The sequence below is a fragment of the Glandiceps talaboti genome, chromosome 8 (assembly GCF_964340395.1).
Source record: "Glandiceps talaboti chromosome 8, keGlaTala1.1, whole genome shotgun sequence".
NCBI lineage: Eukaryota > Metazoa > Hemichordata > Enteropneusta > Spengelidae > Glandiceps > Glandiceps talaboti.
The window spans coordinates 14,868,670-14,888,857 of NC_135556.1; the positions used below are offsets into that span (position 1 = coordinate 14,868,670).

General features: G+C 37.8%; 1 protein-coding gene across 1 annotated transcript; it reads right to left on the reverse strand.

Annotated features, from left to right (window-relative positions):
* Positions 1 to 9,484: 9,484 nt before the first annotated feature.
* Positions 9,485 to 19,104, reverse strand: LOC144439238 (N(4)-(Beta-N-acetylglucosaminyl)-L-asparaginase-like). Its single transcript, XM_078128513.1, has 11 exons — positions 18,990 to 19,104; positions 15,145 to 15,253; positions 14,946 to 14,993; positions 14,442 to 14,554; positions 14,110 to 14,173; positions 13,165 to 13,216; positions 12,023 to 12,128; positions 11,373 to 11,448; positions 10,525 to 10,632; positions 10,258 to 10,391; positions 9,485 to 9,675 (listed from the first exon to the last, which is right to left on the reverse strand). Exons 1-11 carry the CDS (start codon positions 19,102 to 19,104, stop codon positions 9,485 to 9,487), a joined length of 1,116 nt encoding a protein of 371 aa, XP_077984639.1.
* Positions 19,105 to 20,188: the final 1,084 nt, after the last annotated feature.

A 20,188-nucleotide genomic window follows, 5' to 3' on the forward strand; every position in this document is an offset into this window, starting at 1 on the left:
ATTGCTAGAGGTGTGGTGGTTATATTTCCCTTGTCCCCATTTTGTAATATAGCCATTAATGTGCACTTTAAGTCTCGTTGGACACCCCAATAAATACACAAATCTCGTCAGCCATTTTAGGGTGCAAGTTTCACATTTTTCCACTAAATTTTCCACTAAATCTTTATTATACCAAATGGATTATCAGTCTAGTAGTACCAGACATTCCAACTAAGCTGTGTCTAGGGTTAACTTTAAATTGTTCTGTTACCTTATCAACATCTATGGTACAGTCACTTTGTCTTTAACAAGTTCCCCAAAGTTGACACCCTAGTAACACCTAAACAAATGCATCAACTTTAGCAGTAGATCCAGTGATTTCAAGCTTTAAGTTATTCACAAACACAGACACATGTATGCACTACACAACTTTATGAGTGTACGCAGGTCCCTTGTCTTCAGGTCAATTCAATGTAAAAGACAGTGGCCATAGCAGGGGATTAGCGCTTTGTTAAATAACCCCAAGAATAATCTAGAGACAGATTGTTCTTGTTTAAGGATACAGTAATCTTCAAAATTTATAAAATTTCTCAGAATTTACAATCAATAATTTCTCAACACCCATGTTTCCCATAGTATCATATACCAGGTAACCCGTCAAATCTTCTAGCTGGTATAGCTTTTAAAAGAGATCTCAAATATTCAAACCCAGGAGCTGTAATCAGTTTTCATTCTTCTTTTTGTCAAATACACTCTACATGTCAATGGAAACAGTTTAACTATTCCTTTCACTGGCTGAATTGTTTACTAATTATTGTTGATATTGTATTTGATATTTGACAAAACAATCGTGAATGGGTTATGGATTTGATGACAAATAATAAATACATGCTTCATGTGACAGTTGATAATGTGAGCAATAGTCTTGTTCATTTTACAACTTCTGTTCCTCATAAAGACCACCTCTATGCTATAGGTAACTCATTTAATACATGTCGTTGTTGGCGCAAATGCTGCATAGTTCTTCCAAATGACTTGGAGATGTTACAGACTATTAATTCTTACCATGACAAGCTGACCAACCCTGATAGTAACTGTAGACTTCTTCCTCTTCCTGTACAACATTAATACTGTGGTGGATTGCAAAGAGTGTTCTTGGTGATGTAACTGGTAGTCTTAACTTCTTCCTCTTTCTGCACAATTTTTCATCTTGTGGTGGATTGTGACAAGTGTTCTTGATATAATGGTGCATTGTAGTCTCGACTCCTTCTTCCTGTAAAATATTTACTCAGCTGTGGTCTGTGACGTGTTCTTGGTGATGGATCCAAGTCTATAATTGTATTTCTGTAGCAACTGTAGCTAATATTGGGCATACATGTAGTTCACAATTGAGGTGCCTCTGGTCAGTGGGATGCTGATGCCTACAATTCAACAATCATTAACACCTATATATCAGTGAATGCAAAAATAATGTGTTCAGGACATTTCATGAGCAGAAGGGCAGTAGACACCAATTTTGGCAGCTGTGTGCCATTGAGGATGCATGACAAAAAGGTAATGGCAACCTCATGTATGCATTTTTATTTTGATGGCTGGTTGGTCATTGACACTCATTTTATTTTATTTTATTTACTATCTGACAATAATCAAAATGAACTGTGGTAGAGAGCATAACAGATGTTTCTAATAGAAATAATGTTTGTTGAAAAACTAGACAAAGATTAGCACAGGTTTTGAAACTAAGAAAGATCAGCTCTAAATACCTTTTCATATAGTTTGCAGATTTGAATCCTGGCAGGTGTCTATTGCACTTTCTGATTTTGTTGAGTTATCTGAGTAGAAAGAGAGAGACTTACAGGTAAGCCATGTCATGATCATGCTAAAACAATAAATTGATTCTAATCAATACATTGATTATCTCCAGATTATCATTCTGTCTTGGACGTTAGTTTATAACTGATGATTATAGAGATCTTGTGAATGAAAGCTGGACAGAGAGTGAAATCAACTCACCTTGCAGACAGCATTTTGCAACTCATGAACAAAGAATGTCACAGTGATTGGTGAATAAAAAAACAATAGTCTGCAGAGCAGTATGCAAATTATGATTAATACTTTGAGATTGATCATTAACTGTGGCTGGACAATGGGAAACAGTTAATGAAATACTTGTTTCACTTCACATGGAGCAACACATGGATGACTGCATCGCTAAATGAAACAAGGAAATCGCTACAAAATGTTGCAGATATATCCATACTCCATCCTTTGCATTGTGACCAATACTTTTCACTTTTCGATGTAAAATCTAATTGCATTGACAAAAAATAAACATGAAATTGGCATTAAAAGATACAATGAAATAAATATGAATTTCACCAATCATGGGGCCTGCTATCTTGGGTGTGTCAGATGAAAATTCATGCCAACATTGAGACAGATATATATATATAGGAAATATGACATTACTGTTTCAATACAGTGACAGTTGGCATTGACGACATATTGGAAAGAGATGGCAATGTGACAAACTCTTTCACACTGAATCAGGCACATCAGCTCATTTAACTCTTCTATAACTTCACCAGTATCGTTACCCATTCAATTTGTATGGCCTGGCCTGATTGACAACATATCTGGATATCAAAGGCATTAGATTTCGATCAGTTTGAATAAACATTTTTTTTCAGTGAAGATGGTAAGTGAACAAAAAGACCACACATCACAGAGGTCAAAAAAGAAAATGCAATTGTACATTGTGTGTTATCGGTGAGTTTTGACCAACCCATGGTGTACATAGTCACAGCATCCTCTAATCCAATTCAATGCACCATTGATGAACAACAATATTTGTGACCCACAAAACCAACCAACAAATAAATGAACTTGACAAGCAAACCGACTAACCAACAAACCAACCAACAAACTCAAAGGACCAATGAACTTACCAAACAACTATAAACAAGATAATAAATAACTTAAACAACAGACAACCAACTAACACAGACAACAAACCAATCAAGATAAAAAAAAATTATCAACCAACCAACCACCAACCAAATAACCGACAAACCAACCAACCAAATGATGACAAATCCAACTACTAAACAAAATCGACAACTCATCAACCAACCAACAATACAAACCAGAGGGTGATGTGTTTATATAAACTATTGGTCTGCCAGAACTTATTAATAAAACAGAATGTATTACAATTTCTTACTGGACTTCATGATGTTTGGTTCTCCTGTACACTTGCATCAAAAAAGGTTTACCCAATGTGATCAATATCTGATGCATTAAATAATATATGTTGTCATTCAGGCTGTGCCATAAAAACTGAGGGTTTGACCATACTAGTGAAGTTGTGGAAGGTTTTACAAGTGCTGTGCACGATTCAGTGTGAAAGAGTTGGTGATATATGTCGTCTTATTCCAATACGTCTTCTACGGCAACTATCAAAGTATTATCCCAATAATGCCCTACATCCAATGTACATCTGTCTCTATGTTCACGTCATTAACTTTCATCTGACACACTCAAAATAATATGCTACATGACTGGTGAAATTCATATTCATTTCACTGTGCCTTTCTAGCCAATTGCATGTTCATTTATTCTCAATGAATTCGATTTTGCAAGGAAAGGTAAAAGCTATCGGTCAAAATGCAAAGCACAGAGGATGGGTGAATCTACCACATGTTGTGGAAATTTCTTTGATTCTTTTATTGCATGCAGCCATCCAGGTGTTGCAACATGCAAACTGACCTGAATAATATATACATATCAACAATATCCAAATATGAAATTTAAACACTGTCTATTGGTTTTTAGTTTTCATAGATTTGTATGGACATATTTACCTGTGTTCCACTATGTGCTTTTATAGCAAATTATTGTAAGAGAATTTGAAAAATACTGTGCAACTCAAGAGCTGTCAGCTTCCATATTTAAACTTGAAAGTTACTAGTATCTGACCTGAACAGGCATAACTCCAGTTGATGAACATTATCATCAGATAATTCTAACATCTAGTGAGCTTAAATCAATTTTGTGTATGTGCAATCTGACAACAGCAAAGCTTTAATGGTTGAGAAATCCAAATATAACAATTACATGTAGTTGAACTTATCTTGGTTGTCTCAAATCTTCATCAGCATACAGGTTACTGAAATTTCTTGATTGATTTTCATTCACTGACCAGTGCCATCCATGTCCTTTTACCTGAAAGGACAACAAATTAAAAGATTAATATTATAAGTGCAATATTAAGTAATGACAAATTCTATATATATATATAGAAATTATTGACATATACAATTATCACTGCTTGATACTCAACAACTGTTGGGGCTTTTGCATTCCTAAATCCTTTATTTCTTGATGAAGAATAATATGCAGTTTGGAGTGATTTGGGTCAGACATTTCAGACTGAATGACACCCTCCTTACAGTATGGTAAATTTAATCAAACACAGCTGTCACCTGTCGGGTTCAAACCCAGACTGCAGAGGTAAGAGGTGTATGAGCTAACCGCTCAGCCAACGACAACCCTAAAACCCCACTGATATACATGGTTAAGGGCGCCATCAGTAAATGGGGGGGGGGGTATCGCGCCCAGGTTGTTATGTAAAATATGACCCTTCCCCCATCCCTTCAATTACTATTGACCTTCGCCCTGTTAAAATATTTCAAAAACATGGTTTACGTGCTGACACTAGTCCCAGAATCAATGGTTTAAAGGACTTAATCGCACCACTGCCACCATGTTGACATTTTGAATGTTATTGGATATTTCCCAACTACTAACACTGTATAGAATGTGTTAAATCTGCAGTGCATTAATCAATACCAGTGTTTGGATCTCACTGAGTTTACACAACAGCAAGAACTTTAACACCCAAACACTAGATGGACACACTCCCAATATATTGTCGGGAATTAGATCAACATCTCAACAACAGCATTACAATATATCTTACCCAACTGTTCCTGTTCTACTCCTGTGAGACCCACTTTGACTTCTCTCCTCACATCACACCTGACAATTAATTCAGTACATGGTTGTCAGCAGTGACTTGATTGACATGGCCTGATACTATTGTACCTACCCTAACCATCCTTCACACTCTCCCTATCCGATGTGGCAGCAGTAGGATGCCAAATTCCCCCAAAATACAAAATAATGAGTCAAAGTAAAATGTGACCCACCTGGTATACTATTTTCTAGAATTGAATAAATTTACTAATTATTTTTTGAGAAGGGAAAATATTTTTATTTAGTAATTTACCAGTATTTGGTTTCAAAATGTAAGTAAACACAGGCAAATAATTGTAATAGGTAAACTTGGGGATAATAATGAATTTTGTGCAAGCGAATGAGCAAAAATGCTATTGAAAGCTGCATCAACTGGGAACTGAGTATTTAATTTATTCACTCTGTGCTAATTTATTCAAAGAATGTTTTGTACTGAACAAAGGAAAGCTTCTGAATTTACTTTAAACACACTCAAAATTACAATGAATTTTGCTGTAACTGCAGAAAATACCATAAATAAAATTTCAAATTTAATTAAACAGGTGAAAGGGTGAATTGGGCGAGTTGGAGTAGGTAGCAGCTCGGAGCACTATCAAAAGTTAGCAAAGATCGCCATGGCCTTTTGTTCACACCACATGGGCGGGAAATTTAAAAGATGGGCAACTGCTCAATGAAGTCCGTGAATTTCTTTTCAAAACCTACTAGTTTGGGCGGGGACTTTTGGTTCGAAACAATTGGGGAGTTTATCAAAATTTAGTAAAAATTCATTGGGTTATAACACATAACACTAACTGTAATTTTTAGCGCGAAATTCCGGTAGTATTCGGTGGTCTCGCAACCAAGCTACCATAGTACCAAAATAACAGAATTTTTCTGTGAAACACTTAGCAACAACCAGTAGGAGTTTTATACTCAAGCACAAATTCAAACAGTGCACTTGAAACTAAACATATTAACTAGCCAACCCATCTTCAAAACTCGCTACAAGTCAAACAAACTTTCGCCTGTCATTGTCACGTCGACTACTACAGGGGAAAACTTCACGCCGGCTCGGACGCGGACATCACTTCAGTTTTGTGTTTTCCTTAATAACGACGAAAGTAGTCTTACCTGAAAGTAATTGCTGTTAGTATGGTTAGGTAGGTACAATCCTGATAATATCTTCGTCCAGATGTAGAAGATATGGCTATGAGCCCCAACAAGTAGGTGGTCGCTAATAAGTCAAGACCATCGTATTAGCTGCTTGTTCGTTCTGACCTGGTTGTATTTTTTTGTATTTCAGTCCTTGGTCATCGTTGAGGGCGTCAGTCATATGGTCAGTCACCCGGTACAATGTCAATATGCTGTCAGCACAGCTCACAGTAGTATGTAGTGCTATGAATACAAAGCCAGTATGTAGTAGTATGTAGTGCTATGAATACAAAGCCAGTATGAAGTAGTATGTAGTAATATGAATCGGAGTGTCTAGTACCACCGCGGTGGCAGTAGCCGATCCTCACTGGAACGGCTAGTGCCACCACCCGCGATATTTCTCGTTGTTGAACATTTCCCAACAAATAAATCACACAGAACTCCTCGAACGCTTCCATTCTACCTTATAATACCAAATGCAAACTAATTATTTCATTTCTCGTGCAGCGCACAATCGCTCAAAAAGTCACCGTAACGGCAGCCATTCGGCCGGGCATGCACCGATGTCATGCATACGCTGACACTTGTGACACCACCACTACAGAGACTGGTTGTGCGCTGCGCGAGAAATTAAATAATAGCCTTCCATTTGGTGTTTTAAGGTAAAATGGAAGCATTTGAAGAGTTCTATGTGATTTATTTGTTGGGAAATGTTCAGCGACGAGAAATATCGTGGCCCGGGGTATCGTGGGTGGTGGCACTAGCCGTTTCAGTGAGGAATGGCTAGTGCCACCGCGGTGGCAGTAGTCTCTCCAGTGAGGACCGGCTGCTGACACCGGGGTGGTACTAGACTCGGCCAATATGAATACAAAGGGTAGGCTCTGCGGCCTCTGAGCTCTGTCTGAGAAGTCAACTCTACCTACACTCATTGTTTATGTTTTGATTTTCGACAAGACACCCTGACGCCAACGTGACTTCTAATCGAAGCTGACACGTGTCAACAAACTGGATACACGTCTGTGTCAACATTTCATGTCACACACGTATATCGCTATGTTGCACGACGAAAATAGCAATTACATCCCAATGGACAGTGTATACGTATTTCATACCACTATGTATTTGCTTGATATTATTATGCAGGACATTCATACTACAAACTACTCAATACAATCACATCCATCATGTGTATGCAACTAGTGATATGAAATTTAATCGCCACTGATAAAACAAAACATGGCTATTGACATCAAAAATACAACTTTCAGCGAAATTGTGTATCTGGGTCTATTAAACAAGACGAGCGTAAAGAAACAGCTTACATGCAAATGAGATACACCATTCAAACTTTTGAAATGTCGTGTATTACGAAGCAATAGTAGTACCAATCTGATTAAAATCTGATGTTAGATAGGCTGGTTTTCCTGTATTTACCTTTATTCCATCGTTATTGCGTCTTTTACGTTAGTTTTTTATTTTCCTGGACGTTGGAAAGGCGTTCGTCCAGGAAAATAAAAAACTAACGTAAAAGACGCAATAACGATGGAATAAAGGTAAATACAGGAAAACCAGCCTATCTAACATCAGATTTTAATCAGATTGGGCGTTCGTCCAGGAAAATAAAAAACTAACGTAAAAGACGCAATAACGATGGAATAAAGGTAAATACAGGAAAACCAGCCTATCTAACATCAGATTTTAATCAGATTGTAGTAGTACCGTCTACCTCTTGCAAGTTGTAGTAAATACACCATTCAAACTACAATGCTACTGTCCACAATTATTGTGACTTTTTTGTCCATTCCTTCTTCACCCCCTCCTCGGCCCAACTATTCCTAACTTTGCATGATGAGCTAGTATTTCTTTCTGTGTATTTCTGTGTATTTTTCAGTACACTTGCCATCAGTTTCTGAACTATTATAAGTCCTCAGCTGTCATAACAGCAAACCGTCTCTTTCTCCCTGCCATTATACCGTCTACCTTGCAAGTACAAGTTGTAGTATGTGTATTTTATTCACCTTCTAAATATACTCTGAGGTAATGTTTATTATTACGAAAATAGTGTTCAACTTGTGAACGGAATTCTTATCTGTTCAGTCACAGTTAGGGGTCATGTTTTTGTTATGAATGTCTGCGTCTAATCACTCTTCCCTGGATGCCATACTAGTATATTGAATCCCATACACAAAAAATACACTCCCGCCACCGACATTTGATAAATTTGCTACTCTGCTGATACACCGGTCTTCACGCTTTTCCCTGATTGGTCAATAGCCTCATTTGTAACTGTCAATCGACATTTAACGCCCACGCCGGAGTACAAGTATGTATGTATGTATGTATGTATGTATGTATGTATGTATGTATGTATGTATGTATGTATGTATGTATGTATGTATGTATGTATGTATGTATGTATGTATGTATGTATGTATGTATGTGTGTGTGTGTGTGTGTGTGTGTGTGTGTGTGTGTGTGTGTGTGTGTGTGTGTGTGCAGGCACCTGGTGAATTAATTGAGTACATATATCATATGAACACATGGCGCCCAGGAACCGTTTACAAAGATAGATAGATAGATAGATATATAGAGAGGCAGGCAGACAGACAGACAGACAGACAGACAGTATGGTCGTAAAGGCGAAGGCTCTGGGTTATAAATCAGAGAATACGGTCCACTCGCACTTTATTACTCATTCCCAACTAAAGACAAGACAGAGTCATAACAAGTAAAAAAAGTAACAGTACTATAATACTATCTTTGAAAGCTACATCAAAAAATGTATCATCAATATAGGTACCAACTTGGATGACATTTGAAGTGATAAAATTTGGACACGAATTGAGTATGATATATAATTGTAGAAGTACATTAGCAAGTCATGATAGAGTGAACAATGAAATATGAAGTGAGATTCGCCCTCTATAATTTGTATGGATGTTTACTTGACCAATGCAATCACAGCACGGTTTAGATAGTACCTAGTCTTGCTGCTAGACCCCTCGGGCTATTCTCTGCTCACTGTGAACGAGACCGAAGGTCGCTAGTGAGGGCTATAGCCGTTCCACCCTCCTACCAAAAGAAAGCCCGAGGTCTAGAAGTTAGACTCAATATTACCCTGTATGTATGCTGTTAATAAATATCATACTGCTTACTTTATTGCATAGTTGAAAAAAATGCATTATCAAAAACACAGTTGTAACCATGGATTAACTGAAAATAACATGCCTTGGATACAAATAACGCGATATACATGGAATATTCTAACATAATCCATTTGCAGCAAAATTCAAAATGTTACAGTATTAAGATTTACAAAGCTTGCATTAAACCGTCTTTAAGTATACAAAAACAACAGGGAAACGAACACCATAATTGGAAGATTGCTGGATGACGAAATCGTAGCAGCTACTCCAACACTGGGTTTCTTTGCTTCTACAGTACATTCTATTGCTTCGACTGTTATATTCGATAACGAACCCGTCATATAGGTAATTTCAACGCTGTCGTAACCGTAACATTGCGCACCTGGTGAAATAATTAAGAATGTACACGATGCCGGGTTACGATGTTAGTACAAATTGGGTATTGCTACGAATGATGAAAACATTTTGACCTACATGTAATAAAACATATGTGTCATTTTACTACTCTAGAGGGTATCCGTTGATTTTGAATCTGAAGATATCTTTACTCCTCGTCTACGCACCTCAATGAGAAATCATGAACCACTTGTTGTTTATGCAAATGAGTAAACCTTCCAACCGCTAAGAGTGATGTAAACAGTGTATAAGTAGCATCCTGGTCTGACAAATGTGCCATATTTGGACATTCTGCTTCCAATAAAAACTCATCATGAGTTATTAAACTTTCTCATAAATGTTTAACATCTGGATGTTTGAGACACACACGATCCTTGTCATAAATACTTCTTATCATTTGAGGATTTTATGCAACAGTTTACTCTAAAACAGGACACATCAAAAAACAACTTTGTTATCACATGGGATCGACTCGGAGCTAAATGTCTTTCACTGTAGTTCTAAAGCTTGAAAAGGTATGTATGCAATGTAAATATACAGCTGCTGTAATTATTAAAAAGTCCCTTACCATATTCCCCTTGAATGTTTGCAGCAATCACAGCGCCACCAAAGTCCTTATATCTGTACGCGATTCGACTCAGAGCTTCAGCTGCAGCTTCTGATGGACTCATACCACGTCTCATATTCTCCACAGCTTGATAACTAGAAAACAAAAAGATTTAAAAAATAATGTCAAAGTTATTAATTTAAGTTTGAATTGAAAGATAGGGTCAGAGAATAATGTATTACATAGACGTAGGTTGGTGTAAAGATGAAGTCTCAACTCTATATATACCTTGGCATGAACCTCATCATAATATCACCATTACCAGTAGCTGCAGCGCCCCCAACGTCGTTGTCCGCATATGAACCAGAACCTACGATTGGTGAATCTCCCACACGTCTGAAATAAAGAGAGTAAATATATGATATTGTAAACTGTGTGCTACCTGTATATATATTCGTTAAAGTTAAAGCAGCTGGTTTCCCCTGTAGGCAGTGTAGCAAACTTATTGGGAAAACTAACCAGTCTCCAAAAGTATCTATAGCTGTTTATCAGTTGTGCATCAAATATATCGTACGGATGTTATGCGGATGGTGATAAAATGACGGCTGAAAATGTCAAAGCCCGAAGTCTTTTTTTTTGAGGTATTCAGTACCGTGAAAGTTTTATATTTCCGACTTTCAGGTTAGGACCTGGAACTCTTTTAGAACAAATCTGGTTACACTCACAAATGTTGGACACCCGGCCCAATTTCCTATGTCACTTTGTCTGTATTGAGTAAAGTCTATCTTATATATTAACATACATGTATCCATGGACTGTCTATGATGTATCAACAAATTTGCATGTACGTACTCTGACGTCTGTATCTATCAACTTTTTAGTCACTTTTGGATGACAAAACGGGCTAGCGAACACAGCAAAACACGTTGTGCCTGGTATTCTCAAGTCTTGCCAAAATAGGTACAGTTATCACGGTTACATGTACAGTACATTGACTTTTGAACTGTACACAGAGAATGCCATGGTTACAAAATATGCCATACTGAGTTTGTACTGAGCTACACACTAAAAATCGAAGGGGGTGCATATCCAAACACATACAATCACAAGTCGTGGGCAATGTATAAATCGTTTACCCTGCTATCTTGTGATTAAGTCCGTTAGTAGAAGTTCCAACCGATACATCTTTATTGGCTCCAATCACTACCATACCTAAAAATATAAAAAGTCGTTGGTAAACTTTATCCCCCACACTGAATTCATTCCTTCCTTTCCTGTGTTGACATGTTCACTAGGATATACTAAACACCTATGACGTCAGTTGATAATCACGTCATACAAGTTCAAGTAAAGCGGTCAGTTAGTGCCCCACCCACCCCCACATAACGGCGTACCTATGTCCTATGATGATTGATTTTGAGCCTTGTTTGTTTGAAATTCAATATTGTGGGTGTCAGAGAGAAGGGATGTAAACAAACTGACGAATGAACAAACACGTACTTCCACTGTCGAATGGACGCAATCACGGACATATGGATACATAGCCTCCCCAAGGCGCTGCCATTTGGGGCAAGTACAACGAATCAGGCCTTCTTCTTACCCAGAATTTACTAAGATTGCAATGGCATGTAGACTGTCTTGTTATAATTATTCCTAATAATGTATGAACAAAACTGCTACATATACAGTAGAAGTGACTCTCAAAATGCAACCTACATCCAGTATCTCTCAAAGAGAATACTATATCTATTTAATACAGGATGCTTGAGTTTTGAATATTTCCTACCTATGGTATCATGGTCATTTTCACTCAGTTTAGCCGCTGCTTCCTCATTTGTACTTTGTTTTGGCTGGTAGGGACCACATTGTGTAGTTGGGTCAGGAGTAACATTCTAAAAAAATAAGATATAATCAAATTAAAAGAATGTATAACTAATACATCCACCATATGTAATGTAAATTAACAATGCCAACCTTTCAAATATGAAATTACTATTCAATGAATGTCCATAAACACACATTGTAATCCTGCTGTGTGTAAATTTATCAAACTGTTATTATGAACAGAAAACGTACGAATTTTACGGTATGGAGATTTTCGTAGTTTTACATCGTCTGTCTCATTTGTAAAGCAAAACTCTGATGTTATCCATGTCTTTTCATAGCATGTATCTAATCTACTTATTCGGTACTAGATATGTGACGTACCAAAACGAACAAACAAACAAGACAAGCCTTCATAGAAGACATAGAAAGTGAAGGTTATTGTCAAACGTCTGTCTGAATACTAGTAAACATACGTTTAACAATGTGGGTGTACACGATTGAATGGTGTCTCTTGGGATATGAAACTTCAACTATATTGAACAGTTTACTATTTGACCTTGAAGATGAAGGTCAAGGTCAAGGTCAATGCTTTAGTATCCAACTTGAAAGCCAACCTCTATCAATATAGGTGTAGGCACATGAATTGCGTTGCTAGATGCCAAACTTTAAAACATAATTTATTGACCAATTTGCTATTTGACCTTCAATATGGAGGTCAAAATCAAAAGTCAAGGTATAAAAAAGGAAGACAAATTTCGGTTAATTCAATTTGATTTGATTGCAAAGCAAAGTGATGTGTATATGTCTCACCACAGACAACTAAGAAGTTAGTTGTCTGTGATGTGGTCTCACATAATATGTTGCATTTGTGCTAGGTTTGGTTGAACCAGAGATATGAGGGTGAACGCACAGACGGACAGACGCATGGATGGAACCAATGCAATAGCCCCTCTGGGTGGTGCCCATTGGGGCTAATATTCTAATATATAAATTTCGTATACACAATATAGAGAAGAATGCATCAGTCTGAGTGTAGCTTATTTTCATACATCATATACAAGATATTTTAATACAAATCATTTGAGTGAATAAGTTTCTTACCTCCCAAAAGGTGGGCTGACAAGACTCATTTAGCCAAGATTGATATACGTTACTGAAAATATAATTTGAAAACCATGATGAATTCAAACATTGAACATCGATAGCAGTGATCATTTGACAAGGTGATGTATAGTTATAAAATCACACCTATCTAAATGTACATGCATGGGAATTAGCGACTTTGCTGATGAAAGTAGTCGTTATGGTCACGATGGTACTATTGATAGAGGTGGTGGTGGACTGTGGTGGTGGTGGTGGACCGTGGTAGTAGTGCTGGTGGTAGTGGTGCTGGTGCTGGTGGTTGTGATGATGGTGGCGGTGGTGGTGCTGTTGTTTTTGTTGTTATTGGTGGTGATGATGATGATGACGATGGTGATAATGATGATGGTGGTGGTGGTGGTGCTGGTGGTTGTGGTGGTGGTGGTGGTGATGATGATGATGGCGATGGCGATGGTGGTGCTGGTGCTGTGGTGGTGCTGGTGCTGGTGGTTGTGATGGTGGTGGTGGTGCTGTTGTTTTTGTTGTTGGTGGTGATGATGATGATGACGATGGCGACGACGGTGTTAATGATGGTGATTGTGGTGGTGGTGGTGGTGGTGATGGTGGTGGTGATGATGATGACGATGACGACGACGGTGATAATGATGATGATGATGGTGGTGGAGGTGGTGGTGGTGATGATGATGATGATGATGATGGTGATGGTGATGGTGATGGTGGTGGTGGTGATGGTGGTGATGGTGGTAGTGGTGATGATGATGATGATGATGATGATGATGATGATGATGATGATGATGATGATGATGATGATGATGATGATGATTTGACTGTATATGAGTATATGAGAATATATATATATCAGCTGAAAACAGAAACATACGATGTAATAATTCTATTTCATTTTCCACAGCAACAACACAACGATATGATAATTCTCAAACTTACTTTGAGCGATCAGTCTTCAGTGTCTCATCGGGTAATTTACCGAAATTTTGTGCAAAATCTGAGGCTGGAAAAAAGACACCAAAAAAAGGGTTGTATATTCAAATGGTACTATGCAAAGTTAATAATACTAATATCATTTTATTCGTCAACTTTGGTCGTTCTACGTCACAACAACGTGCGTCGACGTCACAACAACGTGCGTCTACGTCATTGGTTCTGTGGTACTTCCCCATTTTTCTAGGCTTGCTGAGTCTCGCCCACCACTTCAAGTTCTCGCAAAGTTTCTTCGAAAGTTAGTTCTAGATTAGTTGATTTAAATTGTGTATACTTACCTAAATCTCCGGCCAGAAGAGTGTGTTTGGTGTTGTCCATCACATATCTTGCAGCAGTTATAGCTTTTTTGACACGTCTCAGACCTCCAACTGCCCCGACATCATGTGTCTTACTGAACATGGGAACAAGAATACATTGAATAAATAAAATATTGGGAATGGAATAAGGCGGTGCTCTGTTTCTTTCTCCTTGTCTAGAGAAAGTGTGTTAAGAGTTTGTTATTGTACGTACAGGAAGTGATTAGTCACTAAACTGGCTAAACACACGTAATCACCATGTCAGGTCTAGTCGATCGATGCATGTATCTGGCGTCTCCCCATGTTTTGAAACATCCCGATACATAAATAAGATCGCTTGTGTTTATTTGTGATTACACAGTCGTTTGGATGACGTGTGCCTCTCTTTTTGCGCCGACACGTGTCTTTATTCTAACATCTCGTTTTTATATCACAGGTTGCGAATTGTTCTAGGTTCATTTACATAATAAATATGAAAATGTGTACCCGTCCATAATCATGGCATCTAGGGTTGGTTCGCCCTTGTCGTCAACTCTGAAATGATAGAAAAAACATGACTAAGTCAGAATTGTTGAAACGCCTTCCATTGAAATTTTAGTGGCAGTATAGTCTTCAATATCAAGGACGCCATCTAGTGGCTAGTATCAGGTTTCCGGACATCATGGTAAAATACTTTAGTACTTACTTGTTGCCAAATCCAACGCTGTATCTACACAATTGAGGACTCACTTCACATACATTACAACCAGCTTCTACAGCATCAACTGGGCTCCCAGTTTTGAGTTCATCCCATGCTGAAGAGGTTAAGAGAGAGAGAGAGAGAGAGAGAGAGAGAGAGAGAGAGAGAGAGAGAGAGAGAGAGAGAGAGAGAGAGAGAGAGAGAGAGAGAGAGAGAGAGAGATATGAGGGATGTGTCACAAACGTATATGATGACGAAAATATATTTTGATTACAATCATTCTCCAATCCCCATGAATATCTGTTCCAAATGTGTTTACATAATTGTACTTTTTCACGTAATTAGCCCTCGTGCCATAGTATACTTGTCCTACAAGTATCCTGGATTTCCGGATGTTTCTATTTTCAGCAATTGCAAATTACAGTGTGTGCTATATTGAGACACGTGAATCATTTAACTTTCTATTGTTCGGAGGACTGAATTTCAAGTTTGTCGTAATCTTCTTATACTTAGTCTAGTATCTAGTCTTTGGCTTTCCAATCTGGCGATCATTTACAACGACTATAGGACATCGGATTTTTTTTGAAAGATACAAACCAGCTAGAAATCATTCAGAGAAATTAGCTGCATATCAGTAGTAATCCATCACACATAGACAGATGCTTGTAACTGACATCTTCTAGTATGAAAGTGGGACATGGGTGGACGAGATAACATATGTAGGTTTTTATATTAACGCTCCGATTCAGGTGCAGCCAACCACAGACAACTAAGAAGACTGTGAGCCAACGGACATATTTGTGGTTTTCATTGATTATATGTTATTTCAGACCAAACATGATGTTTTTAATAGAAACGCCCCCCCCCAAATATGTGGAGGGTGTTTTAGCTTTTCTTATGTGCCTTCCCGTTGGTGGTGAAGGATATCTGCCCTCACTCCCTCCCCTCCCCTCCCTCCCATTTGGTTTCAATAGTCCCAGGCCGGCCGTCATCCAAATTGTCTCCGCAATACTGAGAATGATTTACCCACTCCCCACCAGGAAAACGTTTGTGCTATTCACTATACCAACAAATCACTTTGATGTACACAGTGTGCGCCCCCACCCCACAATTCCATGTTTTCCCCTCCCAATGTATCAAAATCTTGACTTCCCCGCCGCTGCAATTATTCCTTGTTTGCTCCCCTCCCACTACCGATAAAAAATTGCCCTACCATTAAAAAAATCGTAAGGACAGCTTTTGCAAGAACAGCTTCGTTGACTGCACCTGTCAATATGGAACTTGCAATCCCGACTGAGCATGCTCAGACGCAAAGGGCTATGGGATTATCTGTGGTTATCGTAATACCTAATCTGGAGCTACCGATAAAAAAAACCCTCCCACAATGGTCAGGGTAACTATGAATTGATCATTCGTGGTTGCAAACAATGTAATAGCATTGCTTACAATACCAATTCATGAGTATTTATTATCACACTTCCCATAATGCAACATTCAAAATGGCGGGTTTGCAAGTTCCCTATTGCATGATCATGAAATGGATCTAAATCAGATCTTGGTAGCAACTCAAAATTCAACACTGAAAGTTGTGCTAAAAACAGATATACGTCTTCGACCTCTTGAGGTTTCGAAAAAAACCAACGGATAACACAGCTAGGCTTTCATCTCCTAGGTTGTATCATCATGATGAAGCATACTTCATCTCATCAATTCTATACTAGTAGTATGTGAATTCTAGCTATTGGAAAGAGATACATTTGAAACAAAGAAAGGAAAAAAATGGCTGGACTTGAATGATTATGTGCGAATAGGGGTGATGTGAGTGTCAAACCCCTTAAGTATATAAGCCGCTTTACAATACATATCATTGTAAATCATAAATTATTTTAGGCAAATGTAAATAAACTGATGATGAATTGATCGTAAGTCATGATATAATTCTAGTTAATATGTGTACCTAAGGCTAAAGGGTTCGCGCTGGATTTAGGAGTGTAGTATTTATTGTTCAGACAACATATATATAACAACGCTGTCATGGTAACCATACTACAGTAAACAGTAAATTATTTGATTTATTATTTGATTGGGTATTATTTCTGACTATTTATGCAGTTATTTGTCACATGTGATGGGTACGCAGTCACATGTAGTTCCTGTATCAACACCACAAGCACTTTAGTCAATATACTAGTATATATATATCCAAATGTATGGTTCCAGATCTTCCGGTGTACTGTGCTCGATACGGATGTAGAGCTTGATAAGTTAATGAAGAAAATGTGACTTGGTTACTTTGTTACATTCGATTCTCCACCACACACACACACACACACACACACATACACACATACACACATTATATATATAGGCCAACAGTCTGTAGTAGAATCATTCTTGAATTGACTCTTTGCTTATAAGTTTATAAGTGACTGCGAGAAGGGGAGTGGGGTGGGCGGGGGCCAGGTGAGGTGGGTGGGTGGGTGAGGGTTCGAAATAATACAATGAAAAAATGACCTCCTGCGAAATGGAAAAAACACCATGTTGCTATGGTTACAAATTGATTGTTCTCAAACTTTTGAGAGGCTTGCTTCTCAGCGATTAATCGAACAGAACAGAGGTAAATGAGGTCAAGGCGATCAAGAACGTTTTTATGGTATGTGTGAATCTATGGTGATAGATTGCTAGAAAACGATCGGTAGTCAAGTATGTCACTTTTACGATAAAAGTAACTCTAAAGTAAACTCCACATCAGTATATCTGTCAGAGACTCACCCAAGTAAATTCGATTCATTTCATTTCCTTTCCAATGAATTAATTCAAAACAACAAGTATGTTCTCATTTGTATTTTTTGAGATGATAACGGGTGTTGAAGTACAAAAAAATGAAAAGAAAAAAATATGCATATGTCACATGTGTTTATATAATTACAGATTACAGATATCACAAATACATCACAAATATATGCTTCACGGAACCAGTGTTAGTCTACATCAGCCATTTCATTGTAATTTGAATTCTTCCAAGCAATTCTTTGCAACAAAATCGCCAAGGGCAGCTTACTTGAGGCAGCTGAGATTGATTGGGATCACGTACGATCTCTAAGTTTCACAAGATTATGTTACTCGATCGCCAGCAGAGAAAGCAAGCTCGGGCTCGGGCCCGTTCTTTCGCCAAAGGGTGTGTCCTGTTTGAAATAAATATCTGCGCACGGGAGACACGAAATGGTTAGCATTACGCATACTGTAAAGAGAGTGATTGCTATTATCTGCTATCATAATATTATAGACAATTATTTTATTTTCATTATTATACTAATTCTGTAATATTATCAATAACACATTAACACCCTACATAGATTATGCATTGGTCTGTCTATTGGCATGGAGAGTTTGACACCGCTACGTCGTTAATTCAGTCATCAATTTTGACAGGAAGACAATGACATTGCTTAGTCTGACTTTAGACCAATGTGGAAAAGAAGGATCTGAGGCTGACTTCATAATCAGCAAAATTGTAGACTGGCTGCAGAAGGATTGTACGTCGCAATGACAGTAGGCAGGCAAATTGATATTTATAGACGAGGGAACGCCGGCCTCTCATTTACAGATACAATAAATATTTTCTTAATGTCGAGTACATCTTATCCAAGGAAGTTACCAACTTCCATAAACTTTCTTTAATAACTATTAGAAGGAAAAGCAAGTTATATGCAACCTAAAGCACAGGCACCCAGTAATTTGATTTGGATAGAATGAACATATCAAGGGAGCGGGGGCCATAAAACTATTTTTAAAACTTAAACTCAGTAGATATAAGGTGTAGTGTGGGCTTTGAAAACCGTGGCACCAACCTGCAAGTGTGGCTTCAGGATACTTCCAAGTTACCAACACAATTGGTAGGTCATCAGCCAACGTCAGAGAGCTACTACTCAACAATAGAATCAAAATTCTGCAGTGTAGTTCCATTTTCACTGCAAATTAAAACCCTTGATGTCAAACCCATGAAATACATAAGCAACAATAGATTGCAAGAATGCACTGTGCAGACTATACAAAAAAATGTATAGAACGTTTTGTCCTAGCTATTTCTGCGCATGCTCAATTACCAGGTCGACGAACCTTCCCGAATATAAATACCTTAAACGGACTTCACGCGTCTTTCAATCATATCATAACTAGGCGAAGCCCATAAGGTCACGCAGGGTAGAATCATTTGTGACCGGCTGCCTGGGCCAGGGTTCGTACACTTGATTTGGGTCATTTTCCAGGGGTCAAAATTTATATAAATATATCTGACATGGACGAGAAGTAAAGAAAGTCAACACTCTATGCAGTTGTTGGTTTCAAAAACCACCATAGCCATTAGATTACGGTCACACCCTCTTGAAAGAATTCATTCAAAAGGGCCTTTAATTTTTTAAAGGCATCCAAATGCATAGACAATGTCAGCGCAACCTTGTCAGTTGCCTAGATTTCGTGCGTGCGTGCGCGTGTGTATGGGTGTACTTGTTCACTTGTGTATGGAGATATTGTCTTCGTTAAATGCTATAAACATGATATATAGAGATTTGAGAAAACCATGTATTTACCATGTATGATTATTGAGTCTGTATGAACCAACTTGAAGGTGAAAAAAAAATCTTAAAGACTTAAAATTTTACATGTGGACATTTTATTTGTTTTATACGTCACAATAAAGTTATGATGTATTTACATTACTAAAATCAAATATAATAATTAAATATGACCAATCATAGACATATTTACATATATAGCCTAGACGACAATAGTCAAAATCCCCTACAAGAATTGACTCAAGGCTCATATTTACACTACTGTTTACCTGACACAGTTAAATAAAAAATATTACCATTCGCTGGTTTCTCCATGCTTTCGGTTCTTATTTACACTAGTTAAATAACACTTGTTTATAAGAATTTTATACTGAAGTAAAGCGATGTTTTACTCTTCCTCAACTTTGTTGCCCTCCCCTCCCTCCTTCCTACGTCAATGTTTTTTTTTATTCCCCAGCAGGTATGACTACAAATTG